The sequence below is a fragment of the Struthio camelus genome, chromosome 15 (assembly GCF_040807025.1).
Source record: "Struthio camelus isolate bStrCam1 chromosome 15, bStrCam1.hap1, whole genome shotgun sequence".
Lineage (NCBI taxonomy): Eukaryota > Metazoa > Chordata > Aves > Struthioniformes > Struthionidae > Struthio > Struthio camelus.
In genome coordinates, this window is record NC_090956.1 from 7,335,190 (window position 1) to 7,350,513 (window position 15,324).

Sequence of the window (15,324 nt, forward strand, 5' to 3'; positions counted from 1 at the left end):
GTGGATGGGTACTTGCTCCTGAGTTGGTTTACCTGTCTTCCCCCTAGGAAGACCCCGTCTTACTGCCACCACCCCTCAAGAATGACATTGCCACCAGGTGATGCTTTGGGAGGACAAAGATGCTACAGACATTGGAGGATTAAAACTTTATTGGGTTCCCATGAAGGAGGAAATATAAACATTACGATAATGTAGATGATAAGGTAATGAATATGGAGCAGTAGCAATTCACAGGCGCAGGATGAGGATGGAAAAATGCCTGAGCTCCACATGAACTGGAGTAAGGCTGAGGAATATGTTGGCAGATAGGAGCACTACAGACGGGGTGACAGCCAGACAAAGCTACAGAGCAGAGGAAAAAAAACAAAACTAGGTCTCTTCTGATCCCTGATTCTAATTCTGCATGTGTGTGTGCGCGCGCGTGTGTGTGCGCGCATGCGCGTGTGTGTGTGTAATACAAGCACCATGAAATTACACTCCGTTTGCAAGGAAATCACATGTTTGGTTCCAATGGCCGGATCATCCCAAATGCCAGACTGATTACCCATGAGGTCCAAAGAGATGGAGAGTGTTTGTTCTTATTTAACAAAGTCAGGAAAAGCAGAGAGCTACAAAAATGGATCTGCTTTATTTTCCATAACGTTTGCATTTATGATCAGTTTCTGATACAATTCTCACGTAGCTTTATGATTTAAACTGCAGATTTAAACTCCATCCTTGAATCACATGAATCAGTCTGGTTTTTCACTCCAAGCTTTTGACTTTGGCTGCCTAGCCTGGTAGGATTTTGCTAGAAGCTATGGATAATTAGAGAGCCTGGAGAAGTTCAGAAGGTACCTACAGATGATTTAAGTGCTGTGACCAACAGCGCATTTCTGTGGCTCCCAGCAAATGGCAATGTTTATCTCTTCACAATGCTTTTAGGGAGATTTCTGCAACATTCAGAATCTCGCTGCTTTGCCATGGGAGCCTGGATGTCAGACCTACGACTCATGCGCTGCTTGCCCTTCACCAGACAACTTTCTTTGTCCTTCCAGCTGCTCCATGCACAGCGTCCCTCTCTTGAGAAGAGGTATCTGTGTGTCACTGCTTCCTGGCCTACTAGCCAGCCCACCATTCAGAGGATATTTATCAAGTAGCCGGAAGGATCGTGGTTTTTAATTGACTATATACACCCTCTCACAGCTCAGGAGTAAAGAGGGGTAAGCAACCTATGGGGCAGATGTGGAGGTGGAGAGCAGTGGAGTGGGAGTGGATGGAGACAGTTGGAAGGGGGTATGAAAGAGGGTGATGTAGCAGAATGGGAGGTGGTGAGTCCTAGCTTGGCTACGTTGGGTCTAAGTGGCTCCCCCGCTCACCTGAGTTGCTCTTTAACAAGGTTGTAGTTATTCACGCAGGACAGCACAGGTTGCCTGAGGCTGAGGCCTTAATGTGAAAGTCGTTTGGGGGACGGTAAGGTCCAAGTCGGACTCTGAAACTCCTGGCTGGGGTTGAAAAGTAAATGTCTGCAGCAACCCTACAAAGAAGACAAACAGCTCCATCTTGGCAAGGCTTTCTCCGATGCAGTTCCTTCGTCCTGCAGATGGAAGCAGTGTGTTTACTTGGTCAAAAAATCAAGCTGAAATTTTTGTCATAGACATGTTAGCGTCTGAAATACAGTAATGGAGGCAGAAGTGAAATCTCTCTGATGGCACCAGACATTATTTTGGAGCAGAGGAGCCCATGTTGCTAAGGGTAGTTGTCCCAGTCAGACTGAGACAGTGTGCCTGCCTGGTCTCTTTGTCACATAGTGATTTTCAGCAGCAAGTGACAGCCATGTGGCAGGTTATAGGGCTATTACTAATTTATAATGTACCTTTCCTCTCCTTACTTGGGGAGCTGTCTGGTCTAGTGAATGGAAGTTTCCGTTGTGAGTTAGGAGCTGGGTTATTTTCCTGACTCTGTCACTTATGTGCAAAGTGATCAAGCAAATCACTTCTCCTCCCTGGCCCTCTGATTCCTTCTACCTCAAGACTGCCTGTTTAGCTCGTCAGCTCTCTGGCGCAGAGATGGGCTCTTATGCTATGTATAATGGTGTTTAGCATAACAGGATTGTGGACTGGGGTTGCAATTTTTGTATGCATTACATTATTGAGAATCGATCCTTTCCTTCACCCAGTTTCATCCGTGGATTTGTGAATCTTATGAACCTCTCAGCATCTTTACCTAATCCCTTACTCTTAAAAATCAGCCTGATAGAAAAATGCTGCCTACTCCCAAAGTGAGATGGTTTGACAATTCACTTTTCTTGTGGAATTTTATCCTAATCTGCCGCACTTTTAGAAAAGATTGTTTATTCGTTCCTACCTCCTTTTTGTGCTAGATTCTCTGCCCTTGTGTGAGTGTCTAGATGGGCGAAGCACTTGGTGGACAGTGAGAACTGGCTTTCCAGTATGAGAAGTCACTGGTGAAGGTCTGCTGTTGTAGCATATTCTGGAATCCCTGAAAGTCATCGTTTAAAAGGAATAGCTGGAAAGTATAAGGTTCCTGGAGGATTTGTAGGATTCTGTGGGAAATCTCCCTTTACAGGCTCCTGCAGTGTTGGGATTTGTTAAACTCCCAGCAAGACGACTCCATGCTGCTGTGCCCTCTCATAATGCACACTGCTGGAGTAATAGAGTGCACAAGCTGGGCAGCAGGCGTTTCTGGAAATTAGCAACTTTTGGAAGCATTTATGGCTGTCACCAAGAAACCTTATAAGTGATATTTCTTCTTTTGGGAGACTTTCTGTTACCTAACACTGTTCTTGCCATTATCTCAGTTTGAATCCCTAGAAGTTTGAGTTTATGACCCTTCAGGGACAGAACATCAATTGTATTTTGCAGGTGAAATCGACATTAAAAAAAATAGTATGCAGCTTGACTGAGACAACAGATGGAGGCCAAACCAGGAACAGATCCCAGGATGCCAAGTGCTATGTCACCTTCTCTAACCACTGGGCTGGGTTTCCTCCTCTAAAAGATCTTGCTAGAAATCCTTGCCAGCTTTCAAAAGTGCCCCTGGAAGAATCACAGTCAAAGGTGACTCTAGAAACAATCCAGACCTTTGGGCATAAGACTTCATAGCAAGAGTAGTATGGTTTGATGTACTCTGTCCCATATTGGATCTGTGGCTGGAATACCTAGTTAAGGTCCAGGACTTATTGGGACTCTCTTCCTTGACTCTGATGGGCAGTGGATGAGGCCTTGCGCATCGGATCCACTCATAGGTGCGACTTGGGCCTTGCCTCAAGGCAGACTTGAGGGTCCCTGGCCTGTACTCTAATTTCCAGAAGAACTCATGATATCTCATATGTAGCTGTGCTGGCAAACCCACCAGTCCTGCCTGGATAATCCGCCTACTCTTGACAACTTTGAGGCATTTTTCTATGCTCTTTCAAATTCAATATCTCTCCTTGTCTTCTGTCGAAACTTTGGAAATGAACCCCTTCAGCGGTGGGAGAGCTGCACTCAGAGAGCAGTCTGCCTGGGTGCATTGGCTCTGCTTAGTTGCCTGGTTGCTTATTGACTGAGAGGGAGTACTTAGCCATCAAGACCCCATTTGTGTATATTGTAATAAAATGGTCCTGCCATCCCTTCAGTGGCATGCAGGTCAGGCCTTTAGTTACCTGTGGAGAAGGGCAGGAAAGCCTCTCTCTTTACAAAGTTCCCTTCAGCGTCAAGGAAGTGGTTGGGGTTGAACTGATATGGTGTCTCCCATTGCGTCTTATCCAGCAGCACTGAGGTGAGCGATGGGATTACGATTATACCCTGGAAGAAAAGTACGTTAAGGTACAGAACTTAGCAAGAGCGAAGGCCTGCCTGGGGCTGTCATGCTCGAAGCAGGGCTGAAGATCTCAGGCAGCACTGAAGGTGCTGTGATGTGGGGAAAGGGCCAGGGACTAGGAGGAGCTCCAGAGAGAAGTGATGTCCAAAGTGAAGGTACTAAAATGTCTCACTCTATCTTCAGTAGATTTGTTCCACCTGGCATAGGTGGAGATGCTGAGGGATTTATTCCCATTAGTCAGCTGAGAGGTAAGTCAGTTGAAATTTTCCCAGCAGTGCCAAGGATCAAAGCCAAACGCCACATGGAGCTATGGGAAGCTCAGGCAGAGGGTCAGGTCCTGTAAGATGCCTGGAAGATACTTGACTCTGCAGATGGCATCCGAGAGGCAAACCGGGATCACTCTTGGAGTGAGGAAGTGCTGAGCATGACAGAGACAGGATTTCGAGTCCTACAGTACTAGTCTCTCTGGGCTTTCAGGATGGTCTCTGGAGAGGAAGAAACTCTTCTAAGCCTCATTTACTTTGGGCTTCTGTCCTTTAACTCTCTCCAAAGAAGCTGGACTCTAAGAACTAGCCAGTGCCCCATGCAAAAACAAGAAGGGTGATATGTTCCAAGGTTCAAGCAATTATGTACCTTGGGAAGGAAGTAGCCCCTGAAGTGGGTGTCAACAGCAGTGCAGCGGGGAACGTGGGGCAGGAGAGTGATAAACCTCTGCACCTCATGTATCACTGCATTCGTAAACGGCATGTTCTTCCGGTCCTCATATGTGGCCCAGCTTCCAGCTTTGACAGTCCTCCCAATCTCCTCTTGCACCTTTTCTGGAAGGAACAAACAAAGTGAACTTGTCCCAGCAAGGATTTTGTTTTGATAAAATCATATTTTTCCAGGCTTTGGAGGGAAGAGATTTCTAAAACACCAATCCTGGTTTCCCCAGCTCTCTCTCTAGTTCAGGCATGTGCATGGATAGTTCCCCCAGCATCATACTTTGGTTTCTGCTCATACTGTCCCCCTGCAAGGCACAGAGGCTGTTTGTTTTGACTTCATTCCACACCTAATTACATCAGTAGTTCATAATAATAAACAGATGGGATTCAATTCTTGAGGAAAAAGAGCTTCTGTGTATCTGAGGCACAGCCTCTCCCCTCCTTATCAGCCATGTCATGGATGGAGAGTGAATAAAGGTAGCTCACTTTGAATCTCTGGGTATTTCATCATCAGCAGAACGGCCCACTGTAGGGTTGTGGCTGTGGTCTCTGTTCCCGCCATCACCAGGTCGAGGATGGATGCTATTAAGTTGTCATCATGGAAGAGGCTGTCTTTCTTGTTTTTCTCCTTGAAACACACAAGTGTACTGACTGGTGAGAAAGCTCTTAAAACAGTCAGTGTTAATATTCAGCGAGCTCGGGAAATACTACATAACCCATTACACTGTTGGGTATGATCCTGTGTTTGTGAACAGAGCAATAAAATAGGCCTGATCTTGCATGCACAGCATCAAAGATGGGAAATTTGGAGAGAGATTTAGGTTCAGTTTCCATCTCCAGCCAGAAGCAGCCTAAGACCCAGTGCCAGATGCTGTTTACTGGCTCAGCCTCACAGGTCTGGAAGGAGCCTGGTCTCTTCTCTGCACAGAAGGACTTTCAGCTAATTCCAGCTTCGAGAGACTTCTGCCACCCAGGAAGGGAGGGTAGGGCTGGAATGCCCAAGGATTTCAAAATTACTTTTCAAACCTTTTCTACTGGGCTTTAGGACTGTATTGAACCTTCCTCCATATAGGTAGGTAGAAAACTTAATGCCTGTGGCTGGCCTAGATCAAGTTAGAAAGAAATTTGAGAGTCCAGATGTTTTGTGTTCATTGAAGTCAACAGACATGAGAGACTGCACTGGATCTCTACTAAGGTAAGATGCGGGGCAGGCATAGGACTGGTAGTTATGACCTACCATTCAAGTACTTTCAGTATATCATTGATCTTGGAGCAACAGTATCAGTGATTGATTTTATTGTTGTAAGAAGAAAAGCAGTCAGCTTTCATGTGAATTCATGCATTTTTTACTAGAAACCAAGAGCTGATCCTGCATTATTACGTGCACTGCTATTTCAGGAGCGGACCGAAAGAGTGGCTGAGGGAGTGGCTTTCATATCTTAAATTTTATGGAAAAATCCTTGCAATAAATTACACCACGTGTAAGAGACTAGAGTCTGATTTCAGTGCCACTAGGATAACAGCTTGAATACGTTTGCATGATGTGACTGAAATAGAGATCTAGCTGACTATTTTAGCTAGAAAACCCAAAGAAAACACTACAAACAGTCAACAAGCCTAAGCAGTCAAATACCTCTTGTTGCTTAAATATCAGTGCATCAACGTAGCTCCTCACACTGTTCTCGTTGACGTCTTCCCTGCTTGCCTTCATGTATTGCCTTAAAATGACTCGCACATCTTCTATTTTCTCAAGCAAAATCTTGTGGGTTTTGAAAAGAAATCCAAGGAATGGGTAGAAATTGAAATACTAATGGGGAATTAAAAGAAATAGAAGCATTAAGTCTGCTGTAATATCAACGTGTTGAAATAGCTTCTTCCTAAGGGATAACATATCAGGTGAGTACGGTCTTGTAGCAGTAGTATCTGAGCATCCCAGGGACTTCTCAGAGGGGTCACAGGCAGAACTGCATGGAAAGGAGGGCTTTGCAACATTTAAGGTTTGATTTAGTACTGCCTACTTTTAAGCGTTTAAGCCATTCTACGGGAACAGCTGCCCTACCAGTAGCAAACTGGTCAGCCTCACAGGAGAGCCCCTGGGGCTCCCTGGTTCCCACGTGCCAGGCCACCAGCCATTTTAGATCAGTGTGCGATGGGTAAGTTCTGCCTATCTTGCTTACAAAGGACGGGACACGGCAGTTTGAAGAAAAGCAGTTTTCCTGGTGCTCTCCAGGGGAGCATGTTTAGTGCAGGCTGTGAAATCTCTCTCACCTGGACGTCAGCGCTGAATGTGAGCTCTTATTAGAAAATGCAGGTAAGGCAAAGAAAGCCTACACAGTGCAGTTATATTGGAGAAGCTGAAAACAAAACTATGCAGATAAAATCATCATAGGTCACTTTTTATTTTAGCTCCATGCAGATTTGCAGGCTGGCTTAAAGTGAAAGTATCAACAGGGAATTCTGCAGGATACTTGGGGTGACCAGGGTGGTATGTGGACAGCCATCACATTTTAGGTATGATGGCTGCTTCTGGATATTTGAGAACTGCTGAACTAAATCCTATGGTTTGTAGCTCACCAATATAAAAAAAAAAAAAGTGAATCTGTGGGACAGGTGACATACGTTCAAATATGGCGATCCCAGAAGAGTCATAACTTCATCTATGAGTCTTAAGAGAGTGAGAAAGGTTGGATCCTTATAGTCAAACCTGTCCCCAAACAGCATGAGGAAGGTGATGTTGGTTGGAGCAGTGTTGAAGGATCTCAGGCTAAAAGGTTCCCCTGCAATGAGAGCAGGAAGGAAATGTTAATGCGATGTTGCAGCAGCAATGAGCTGTATGGCACCATCATGGTCCCCAGCTCACCTTTGAAGGATTTGATCATCTCTATAAGGAAGTGAAGCTCCTCAAAAATTCTCACTTCTATCATTTTTTTCCCCATGCCAAGGTTGCGCATGCTGGATACAGTGAATCTCCGAGTTGTTCTCCAGAGCTCCCCAATAGAGAAGAAGACACCTGGGGAGGCCATAAGACATCTCCACTGGGATCATACATGGAGGAGCTCCACCGCACAAACCAAGATATGGAACTGGACTCACTGGGATCTCCAAAAGCGTTTCTGCTGCCCAGTTTCCCATGGATTTGGGGAATAAGGGGCTCCCATTTCCGGGTGCCCTATCCCTGTGGCCTTCAGTCTCCCTGAGCCTCTAGCTTGTGAAAGACCAGCTCCTACCCAGTCCAGTCTCACCCAGCCCTCTCTTGTGAGCAAGGTAAGCAGATTAGGCTTTTCAGACCAGCCCTATTCAGCTTTAGAGCAGGGGAAGGAGCTTGGCCTAAGTCAATCATGCAATCTTTCTGTCTCCGTTTGCAGGTCTAGGGCCCCATGTGACCACCTTTGCAGCTTCCCCCTCTATCACATTTCAGTCACGAAGGTATTTTATCTAAGTGAGATGGGATAATTCAGTCTCCCCAACCCTATTCAGTGCTGAGATGTTTTGCTGAAATTCCCAACAGCACTGTTTTTTCCAGCAGTGGTGAAAATACCATCCTTTTATGGAGTCTTGAGCTCATCTCTTGATGATCACTAACGACACCAAGCAGAGACGGATATTTCATCCTGTCATGGTGTTGGATGGAGTGAAAGGAAAAATTGTGTCAGTAATCCAAAGAATATTTCAGATTTTGTCCACTGAAAAGGGGGATTACATTATTTCACGTTCCATCATATCACATTGAGCTGCAGGTTTTTTTACATATGTTTGCCTTTTCTAGAATTTTAATTTGGAAAGCAAAACTTTCTGTTTTAAATATGTCAAAGCAAATTTCTAAACTCCATTTTTTATTTTGCTTTAATTCAGGAAATTTGATTTGGAACAGTCCTCCTCTACCAACAGCTTTGGAGTCAACAGATCAGCATTTTCTGAAGAAAAATATGTTTCGTCAGAAATTTTGTGACCATTGTTACTTAGCAGCCGTTGTGAATTTACGGCTTTGGGTCACCTCTAAATGGCTCACGCTTGGACTGATAGGGTAAGTGTGAAAGGACTTACACTGCAGTACTGACAGTCTCCTGCAGGGATATGTTACATGTAAACTGGCTCTGAACGTGCTTTTCCCCCCATCAATTCCTTTTCCTTATGTAATGACTAATTCATCTGTTAATATTATGGCTGGGTAATTGAATTACTATGTGCAATCCCAGTGTCATCTCTGACTATCATATAAGGCTCTTTTTTTGAGTGCTCAAAGCGAGAGCCTCAGCTAAAGCAGAGGATCGAAAAACAAGACAAAATGTTCTCTGAAATAGTCAGGGAATGGGGATGGAGCGTTGCCTTGGAAAAACCGTGGGACTGTTTGTGGGAAGAATTTACAGCCTCAGCCCGTTGCCTTTGTCTGAACCTGTTTCACATTGTTCCACCCAAGAGTGTCTGCGGAGACAAGATTCTGTGGAAAGATTATGTCCAAAATTGTGGCACCTGGTGTAGCAGGAAAAAGAGAAAAACCCTACAGCTCTGAACAGCCAAACAAGTTGTTAGCCCAAAGTCCCGTGACACCATGGGGAAGATGTGGAAATGCATCGATGGCAGAAAGCTGCTCAGCTCCCGTTACCATCTTACTGCTGGGCCTTTAGAAATCCCCCTCCTCACCCTGGAGCAGTGAGGAGAGGAATTGGTCACAAACGCGTTAGCAAAAGTAATTGTAGTGAAAAGCTACAAGGCTTTGTAGAAAAAGGAGAAAAGCCAAATGTTGGCTGTTAGCTTGGCTGCGGTAGGGTCTGAAGGGGGATTTGTAAAAGCCCCGTTTGGAGCGTTCGAGGGAAGAACAGTTCGGCTGGCACTAAGCGCCGGCATCATCCCACCCTCCCGCCCCCCCCTCATTTCTCTAGTACCGTTTCCGTTCTGAATTTGGTCAAATATTGGGATGGATGGTCTGTCTACAAACTCCTCTGTGTAGTTCACAAGCGCCTCCCGCACAACTTCGTACCCAGTCAGGACCACAACTTTCTGGAACCCAAAATGGAGGGTGAAGACTGGGCCGTATTCTTCTGCGAGCTGAAAGAGAGGCAAGCTGTGACGGTTAGCAAGGCAGGGAGCGCGCACACATCCGATGCGGACGTCTGTCGGAAAGCTGCCGGCCACGTTATGTCCTGGCAGCAGGAGCGAGGCTGCCCCAGCTGCAGAACAGCTCCTGTGAGCTGATTACCAGCAAAACCGTGCCATGTCGTATGGATGCCTGGCTGGCTTTTTAGGCTTATTGCCACAAGACAAAACTCCCCCAATCAGTATGTTACTAGTCTGGTTTCTCTGTTGAGGAGAAAGTCAATGAAAAACAAAGTCACTTAGAGTTATGGACTAGACCTCAAATGGCAATGCAAGTTGATGGACAGAAGAAAGCTGCAAATGGAGCAGACGTTTCAGTACCAGTAATGACGCGGTCCCTCAGGAGAGCGCTTGCTCACGGCACCCCTGTTGTACCAAAGCACTCCTGCATCCACGCTACTAGATCAAAGGATTCAGCTTTGACCTACGTTAGGCATGACGTTGCCCTGAATGACCACAATACTGGAATCAGCGACGCCACGGCCCTGCGCTCAGACCTGGCGTGGGTACCCCAGGTCGGGCCTCCACGGGGGCTGGGTGCAGCCCACGACTGCCCTCTGTGGCATTCGGAGTGGGCAGGGGGCAACCCGAACGGCTGGCTGTGCCCACGCTCGCAAACAAAGCGAAGCTCTTTTTGCAGTAGCGAAAGCCCTGGACGTATCTTCGACCCGACACAGAGAGGATCTTTCATTGCAGCACACGCAAGAACAAGCTCCCTGCAGCTCTGTCCCTGCTGACAGCCCCGCTGCACAGGCTGCGCCTTGCCGAGCGCTTACAAAGGCAGCGCAGTTCCTCGGAGGGCTGAAAGTCCCAGCCGAGGACACGGGGTCCTGCTGGCACGTCCTGATTGTGCCTGCAGAGCAGGCTGCGTTGCACCCATGTCTGCTCCTCTCTGTCAAGAAAACGGGTTTGCAGCGAGTATCCGTGTGCAGAGCCTCGCACGCTGAAGGGGAAATCCACACTCTGTAAGGCCAGGCTGGCATGTGCCTGCTGCTGCGTGCCTGCCTTTTATAGGCAGACTGCTGTCCTCCCCAACCGCTGCCCTTTCCCCGTCTGCTTCCACAGCATCACGTCAGGGACGCTGCTGCAGTCCAACGAGGGAGGCTGAGTATCAGCCCTGCAGCGGTGGCCGCACCGTGCAGCGGGGAAGCAGCGCTCAGAAGCAGCAGAGGCGAGACTGGAGCAGGCTGGGGCAAGGTGGTGGGGAGCCACTGCGCAAATCTGCTGCCCAAGCGAGGACACGGGGTGCGTGCCGCCTCTGCCTTTGCCTGCTGCTCCGGCAGCAATACTGCGCTGATCCGATGGGGAAGGGTCCATCCCCGCTTGCCCTGCAAATTCCCCATCAGGGTACCCGGGGAAACGGGGTAAGCAAATGCTGGTGCGTGTCACTCGAATGCAATCACTTCTTTTTGTTACCTCTGGGGGGAGATGGAGAGATAACCCCTCTGGATGAATCCCAAATTAAAGGCAAACATAGGCGATACCAAATATCATCTATTAGGTGATGCAGAGAGAGGTGAGCAAAAAATGCAGCTCAGTGACACAGTAGCAATGTGCGCCCAGCCCTGCTGGTTAAACTGACCCAAACCCTGATGTTGCCCACGGTGCGACACCAGGTGCTGGGAGCCTCACCCCGAGCCATAGCTTATCCAGCGCTCGGCTGCTCCCAGAGAACTGCGGGTGTTTATTTAGGACTGGTATTACAGGAGCCTTGTCAACGCCTAGTTGTGAACTGCTCCTCTCTGTTTGCTCAGTCTCTCTGTCCCCGGCATGGGTCGAGCCTTTAGGGTGCCGTCTGCCGAGGCGAGGTGGGAGCGCTCGGAGGGCTGACACGAACACCGCAGGCTCTGTGCCAGCCTTGTCTTAGCTGCAGGAGCTGTTTATCTCCATAAACAGGGTAAGTTGTTTTAATTGCAAGTTAAGAGAAGAGCTTGCAGGCTATTCATTCTGTTTCCTTAGCACAAATTTTCCATCCCGCCATCTAGATCTTAACATGAATCCAATTCATTAAGAGGGAAGTAAAGTTTGCGAAGGGGCATTTGGATTCGACCCTCCTCAAAGCAGTTTTTGGGGCACTACGGGGAGGAATTCCTCTTGCCAGTTCTCTAAGGTAGAAGGGAGGGAAGCAATTTCATTTCATGTTAGTTATTTCCTAGTGCTTTGATGATTTCTGGCTATCAGAGCTGTCAAATTAATACTTAAAATCCCACAAGCATTATATACTTCATGTTCCTTGTCACACTTAAGAAATCCCATATTACCCACTGGTCTTTTTTAACAGTTGATCACTCATAAATGACACTGCATCAACACAGACATTGGCTAGAAGCAGCTCAGAAAAATATTATAATGCAATTTTCACACCTTTACAGTTAGTTCAAAGTAAAAAAGACAAAAAGTTCTCACTGATATAACTCAGGCAGCTTTAAAATGCATTAGAATCTGGGTTTGGGGATTTTTTTTGTCCTACCTTCATTAGTGATTTATCTTGCCTTCTGATATCCACCAAATGCAGGTTACCAATGATCGGAAGAGGAGTTGGACCAGGAGGCAATTTAAAAGCTGATTTTTTAGAGCCAGTTGAAAAATAGAGTACAGCTAATAAAACCACTGCACACAGCAGACAAATTAATGCAGGATCAGAGATAAATGAAATTAAAAAAGCCATTTTTAGTAATAATCTGGTTTTTGGGGTTAGAAGCAATAAAAATGCAGTGGCACTGTTCAGTTTCTGCCAGCTGGCTTTCTGTTTGTTCTCTGCGATTGCTACAAGCACTCGATTCTTATTAAGGTTTGTAGAGTACCTAAATAAATACTGCATACTCCACCCTCTTTAAACACCTCAGAGAATGTGGTCTAAGCAGTTTGCAAAGCCTGTCCAGAAGTAAAGAGAGTTTCAAATTACAAACCCATGCATGTGTGTGCAAGAACATATACATGGGAAAAAGGTGCCTGGCATTCCTCTATAACCTCCTCCTCCCTCTGAGACCTCAAAGTCCTTTATCAGCAGTACCATGACCCTCCAAACACTCTCCTGACACAGAGAAATAAAAAGGTTTCCTTGGATCCTATTAGAAGCCTCCAGAATCAGATTTGGATAGGATTTGAGATCTTCTGCATGTTACCAGAGCGAAAAATAGCAGTTATGGCAGACTTTGGTTCTCAAGTAGAGATCAAAGGCTGTTAATAATGGTAAAGCCCATGTATCTCTGGGTGTTACAGGCCATAAACTTCTTCATAAAATAGGCTCTGAACTGCCCAGAAGGGATGTGATTTCAGACTTTGTGTCTAAAGCAGAGGACATGAAATAGCTAGCCGTGGAAAATTAGCTTGGATCAAGTGATCATGAGTGGATTCAGTTGAAATTAAATGGGAAGACAAAATTAGATCTGAAATTTCTGTGACGATTCCTCATTGTGAAAGAGTAGCTTCTAAGAGATAGAGGGAAGACGTTAATGAAGTTAGCTGGACTGGCACGCCTCAGACCTTGAGCAAAACTGGAGCATGGAATTATTTTAGGTTAAAGATATGTAACATCTGGTGCTTGCATCCCTCATAAAGGTTGAAATCTCATAGAGAGGGAATTGAGATCTGCATGGGTGAATAGTGGCTTTCAAGGGGATAAAGGGAATAAACAGTTGACAAAATAGGGGGAAAAAAGATTGTTCAGGAAAGAAAGATCTGTCTTACATGATCAGGAAGCAGAAGGCTAAAGGTAGATTTATCCGGAGTTGGCCGTTTAGATCATATAAAGGCTGTTATTTAACAGATATGTGCCGTCAGCCTTACGCATGCAAATAGGGTAGGGAAGGAGTGGGCCTTATGTGAAGGGAGGACATGGCTGATGAAAGATAAACCAGCATGGTCCCAAAGCAAGTGGCTGCTTTGCTGCAGGTTGGAGCTGTCTGAGTTATGTGGAGATGTACCAGGGCAGCTACTGCCCAGAAACAGAGTAAGCAAGTGTATTGCAACATTTCTAGGATTTTTTTAAATTAGTTTCCAAGAAATGGGCTGGAGACAACTGTTTCCCCAAGAAATGACTCACTCCTGCCTACTTGTCGCAGACGAGAGAGGAGTGATGCAGGACCTCTTTACAAAGAGGTCAGGCTGAGGAGGGGGAAGAGCACATGGCGGGGGGAAGGAGTGCACTGTCGCATTGCAGAAGTGAGCAAAGAGGCAGAGCGGGGTGTGAAGGCAAGCAAGGAGGAGCTGGGCTGGCACACGGTGCAAAACTAGGGCATTGCAATGGCGACTTGCAATGGCATACGCTTTGCGCCCCATGCAAAATGTTTGCTCTTACAGGGTTTTGTTTGACTGGCAGCACCTTGCACTACAAGAGTTATGTGCTGCTGCCTCTGTCTTGCTATTTCATCCTTGCCCTGGGAGCTGCTGAAATCATAAAAAGGCCTTTCAGAAACAGACTTAAATTATCTCTGAAAAGCCAGGGGCTGGGGCCGGGGAGGGGGTTGCTGGGTTTTTTTAAACCAGACTCCGAGTGCAATGCATTAAAATGACAAAGGTAAGTCAAGCTCTTGTGATGACAAGAAATTCCTCTCTCAATAATGCATCTGCTCCGTGTTTCGCTCCGGAGCCGCGCTGCTACGTGCTCCCCTGCCTGAGCACACAGAGAGCCGAGCACGAAACACCTGCCAGGTGCTGACGCCACTCCGGGTGCATTCCCGGGGCAGCCGGGCCCCTCCAAGGTGCTCGCAGCCGGGTTGTCTTCGGTCCCTTACGTCCCTGTGGCGATCCCCTGCCACGAGGAGCGAAACAGGCAGCGCTGGTGAGACCGAGCAGCATGGGCACCCGTCAGCATCACCCACCACCACCCTGGGGTGCAGTCACTGCGCTGCCAGTTGGGCCTCCCTGGAGAAATCCATCCAGCAAAGCCCATGAACGCACCAGCCCTGCGTCCATTAAATTAACCTGGATCCCCCAAGGTCTCTGTGCTTCTCTGCCAATCCGGTTCTCGACCAGCAGCGCAGCCAGGCCAGGACAGCAGCCTCAGCTACTCTTGCCGGCTTTATCGTAACAAGCTCCTTTTAAGCAAGTGCAGGAGCCACAGGAACGTGGGAATCACCGTAAGAGGCCACATCAGAAAGCCAGCTAGAGCAATACCCTCTCTCAGACAGAAGCCAGACCCAGGTTCTACAGGAACTCCCTAGAGGTACTGTAAGATAAGAAAAAGTATTTTTTCCTGACCTTATTTTCAACCTTGGTTTTACTTTTAAGTATCATGGAGTGGCATCCTTTGTCCAGCGTTAAAAGTCTGTAGCAGGAAACTGCAGCCTAACTGTGCATAGAAGGTATATTTTCTTCTATTAGTTTAAATTTGGTGCCATTCACTTTAATTTTCCATTTTGCCTCTGTAAGGAGAAAGGGCTGATGGAAGCAGGTGACTCATCCTCTTTGCACTGGGACACTGTGTGGCCTACCTTTCCCATGTCCCTTCTCCATCTGCTCTTTAAGGCAAACAACCACATCTTCCAAGCCACAATGTATGTGAGGGGTTTTCATTCTCCACTGTCATGTTTCTTTCTTCCTGTCCCAACTTCTTCTAAAGTTAGTATATCCTTTTGGAAATGTGGTGCCCAGAGCACAATACTATCTCAACTGGATGTCTGTCTCCCCGGGGCCAGTGCAAGAAAAAGCCCTGCCTGGTGTCTCAACCACTTGGAAAATCTGAGGGGACTTCCACCTTCCCCACCCTGTGATCGGCAGC

At 46.9% G+C, this 15,324-nt stretch overlaps 2 protein-coding genes across 5 annotated transcripts in view; one reads left to right on the top strand and one right to left on the bottom strand.

Annotated features, from left to right (window-relative positions):
• CYP2W1 (cytochrome P450 family 2 subfamily W member 1) overlaps positions 1–7,574 on the top strand; it is a 31,304-nt gene extending 23,730 nt beyond the window's left edge. For all 3 annotated transcript variants that reach the window (XM_068908430.1, XM_068908429.1, XM_068908422.1), the window contains one exon: positions 7,451–7,574. In XM_068908430.1, the coding sequence (XP_068764531.1) occupies positions 7,451–7,473 (23 nt within the window). In that variant the 3' untranslated portion in view covers positions 7,474–7,574. The remainder of the gene's footprint in view (positions 1–7,450) is intronic.
• LOC104153945 (cytochrome P450 2W1) lies at positions 133–12,502 on the bottom strand. 2 transcript variants are annotated; one of them, XM_068908420.1, is made up of 10 exons: positions 12,073–12,502; positions 9,392–9,554; positions 7,369–7,518; positions 7,128–7,285; positions 6,142–6,315; positions 4,995–5,136; positions 4,438–4,622; positions 3,647–3,788; positions 1,359–1,576; positions 133–342 (listed from the first exon to the last, which is right to left on the bottom strand). In XM_068908420.1, exons 1-9 carry the CDS (start codon positions 12,421–12,423, stop codon positions 1,386–1,388), a joined length of 1,656 nt encoding a protein of 551 aa, XP_068764521.1. In that variant the 5' UTR covers positions 12,424–12,502; the 3' UTR covers positions 133–342; positions 1,359–1,385. The 2 variants fall into 2 exon arrangements, with proteins under 2 accessions (XP_068764521.1, XP_009688396.2); XM_009690101.2 differs by having other exon boundaries at positions 133–1,576.
• Positions 12,503–15,324: the final 2,822 nt, after the last annotated feature.

What these genes read in the sequence shown, in the direction of transcription:
- LOC104153945 (XM_068908420.1), bottom strand. Translation starts at nt 12,423, where the DNA reads ATGCAGTATTTATTTAGGTACTCTACAAACCTTAATAAGAATCGAGTG. An exon ending in GATGATCAAATCCTTCAAAG is followed by an intron (nt 7,286 to 7,368) that starts GTGAGCTGGGGA and finishes CTCTCATTGCAG; the next exon opens with GGGAACCTTTTAGCCTGAGA. An exon ending in TTTCCTGCCCTTCTCCACAG is followed by an intron (nt 1,577 to 3,646) that starts GTAACTAAAGGC and finishes TTCCATCTGCAG; the next exon opens with GACGAAGGAACTGCATCGGA.